Source organism: Acanthamoeba castellanii, assembly GCF_000313135.1.
Source record: "Acanthamoeba castellanii str. Neff unplaced genomic scaffold scf7180000084672, whole genome shotgun sequence".
NCBI lineage: Eukaryota > Discosea > Longamoebia > Acanthamoebidae > Acanthamoeba > Acanthamoeba castellanii.
In genome coordinates this window covers 81,941-84,557 of record NW_004457724.1, presented here as the reverse complement: position 1 = coordinate 84,557, position 2,617 = coordinate 81,941, and the positions used below count along the sequence as shown (strand labels likewise).

Here is a 2,617-nt window from a genome sequence, read left to right as displayed (position 1 = left end):
GTCGCAGATGCTGGGCGGTGAGGAATGCGGCATCGCAGCCGGGGTGGTCGCATGTGTGCGGCTTAGCGCCCGTGTGCGACAGCTCGTGGCGCTTCAGGTGGTGACTGCGCGTGAATCGCTTGTCGCATCCGCTGAAACCGCATACAAAGGGTCGCTACAAAAATCGCTCACGAATCAGGAGGAAATTCAATTTCGCAGCAAGATTGGAAATCGCGGGGGGGGGTGTAGTACCTCGCCGGTGTGGGTGCGTAGGTGGTCCGCCAGCTTGCCTTCGCGGTTGAAGCTCTTGCCGCACCCCTCAAACACGCACACGAACGCTCCATCATCGCAATCTTCCTCGCTCTCATCTTCATTTTCTTCTACCCGCGCCCTTTTCTTCATCGGTGCTGATGGGGTGGCGTTTTTTCGTTTCCTCTTCGTCATACGTTCTTCCGCGTCATCGGCATCTTCACTTTCATCTTCCACCGGCAGCAGTTCCTCATCCTCCGCGTGTTCGTCACAACCTTCGGGAGGCAACCAATCGCTTTCCTCACTTAATTCGCTTTGATCGCTGCTGATGTGCCCTGGCATCTGCTTGCAACTTGAATTCAAAGCTGTAAAGTTAGCAAAAAAAGGGAGTTTACTGGGCAACAGGGAACACAGCCCTGCTCGGAAAGTAGGAGAGGTCAAGCCCTGGGTTGGAGGATGCCGTGGAGGGCGTTGCCGACCTCGATGATCAGCTCGAGGTCGGCCTGGAAGAACTCGCGCTTCTTGTTCTCCCTCACATCCGCGAAGAGCTTGTGCATGAGGCTCTCGAAGATGCGGCAGTTGTCGGTGGCCCAGTGGTGCTTGATGTCGAAGGGCTGCGGGACGCCGGTGGTGTAGAGCTGCTTGGCGCGATTCTCCAGCGGACGAGTTGTCAGACCGATCTTGAAGAGGTCGTGGCGGAAGCTCGGGTTGGTCATCACGTAGACGGATCCAGGGCGGGAGATCGTGATGTTGTTGTACTGCTTGACCCAGGCCGTTGGTAGTGGGGTGAGGCACGGGTGTAGCGTGTGGATGTCCGTCAGCGAGTTGGGCTCGCCGGTATTGAGGACACCATGCTCGGCGGTGGGACTCGGGTCCTTGACATCTGGACGCTGGTTCAAGACCTCAATCGGAGCCAGGAGCTCCTCGAAGAAGGCGCGCTTCTCGGGGCTGATGGTGGTGACGTTACACAGGGGCTCCAGAACGGCTTGCAGCTGAGCAAAGACGGACAGTGTCCCACGTTCAAGATTCGCGAGGGTGTCGTTGTACCACAAGACTAGCTGCTCCTCAGCACACTTGCGCTGGGCAAGGAGAACTGCGGGCAGCTTGACCTTGAGAGTGTTGAGGTAGAACTGCTTAAGACCCCTTCCAGACCGGCTACTCACAGTCTTCCAGAGGTTGAGTACTTCTTTAACCCGACCTTTGGCATCTGCCAGGCGCCACAGAAGGTCGTACTGCACCATTACCGTTCACGTGAGAAATGGAGCTGGGCTGAGAGCACAGAAGGGATGAACATCAGAGGAGGTGTGCACGGACCTTGGCTGACTGGAGCACACGGGCTCGCATGTCCTCGAGCCGACGCTGCCAAGTCTCCACCTCCTCGTCTGTGACCTCGATGTGCTCACGAAAGTTGCCGAGGACTTGCTTCAGCGAGGGAGAGGCGCAGGCAGGATCTAGGTTGGCCCAGGCAAGGGCCCTGACCTTGGACATGTTGAGCGTGAGGCTGTAGTTCCCTTTCCTCAGCCTCAGCTGGATCGTGTTGTACGCGCACCAGGCAAAGTTCTCAATGACAGCCTCAACGGTGGGCTGGATGAGGAGGTTGCACAGCTTGTGCCTCACCTGCGGAGAGTCGTCGGCCTCAGTCTTCTTGAGCTCTCCGGCCAGCACAGCACAGGCCATGTCAAGGATCTTCTTGGCATCAGCCCTGTTCTCATTGTGGCCAAGCATGGCCTCCCGGAGAAGCCTGACACTGCAGTTGAGCTCATTCTGGAGGTGCTGGGCATGACTCCTCACGTCAGTGTCACTCAGCTGTCTCAGCTCCTGCTTGATGAAGGAGGCCAGGGCTGCTGAGTACTCTGTGGATGATCTTTTAGCCTCCATGCAGTAGACTGGGGTGTCAGCCCTCATGGTGATGTGCTGGCGATTGGCCAAGTGGATGAGCTTGTCTTGGAGGAGTGACCTGGTGTTCTTGATGGTCTTGATCCCTTGTTGTTGTTGTCCTCCAGATAGTTGGTGAGGCGTGTCACCACAATGCCAATGTGCGGGGTCAGAGCCAGGCTGGCCAGCTGCAGGACCATGTCCTTGGTGACAGCCTTGGCCAGCGGGGGCATGTAGAACACTGCGTTGCACTTGTTGAGGGCCTCCTTGGTGCGCCAGCTCATTGAGCTGTAGCTGTCCTTGAAGCTGGGGATGTCCAGCAGAGAGATGCCCAACTGGTGGAGCGTGGCAAATGGGCCCTGTATGTAGACATGATTGACCAGTGGCCAGAGGTCTTTCCTGGTGTTGATGTAGGGGCGTAGCTTTGTGGCAAGCTCCTTTGGATTGCTGGACACCAAGTGCTCTGACCCTTTCTTGAGGAGCTCCTTCAGGTTGGGCGGGAGCTTCCATTCAG

At 57.2% G+C, this 2,617-nt stretch overlaps 2 protein-coding genes across 2 annotated transcripts; both read right to left on the bottom strand.

Annotated features, from left to right (window-relative positions):
* Nucleotides 1–62: 62 nt before the first annotated feature.
* On the bottom strand, nt 63–423 carry ACA1_119490 (zinc finger domain containing protein; the record flags this gene model as incomplete). Its single annotated transcript, XM_004358037.1, has 2 exons — nt 63–131; nt 232–423. The coding sequence occupies 2 exons, from the start codon at nt 421–423 to the stop codon at nt 63–65; spliced, it is 261 nt and encodes an 86-aa protein (XP_004358094.1).
* A 242-nt stretch (nt 424–665) lies between these two features.
* On the bottom strand, nt 666–2,133 carry ACA1_119480 (uncharacterized protein; the record flags this gene model as incomplete). The annotated part of the gene is made up of 2 exons (XM_004358036.1): nt 666–1,435; nt 1,539–2,133. 2 exons carry the CDS (start codon nt 2,131–2,133, stop codon nt 666–668), a joined length of 1,365 nt encoding a protein of 454 aa, XP_004358093.1.
* Between the last annotated feature and the right edge of the window lie 484 nt (nt 2,134–2,617).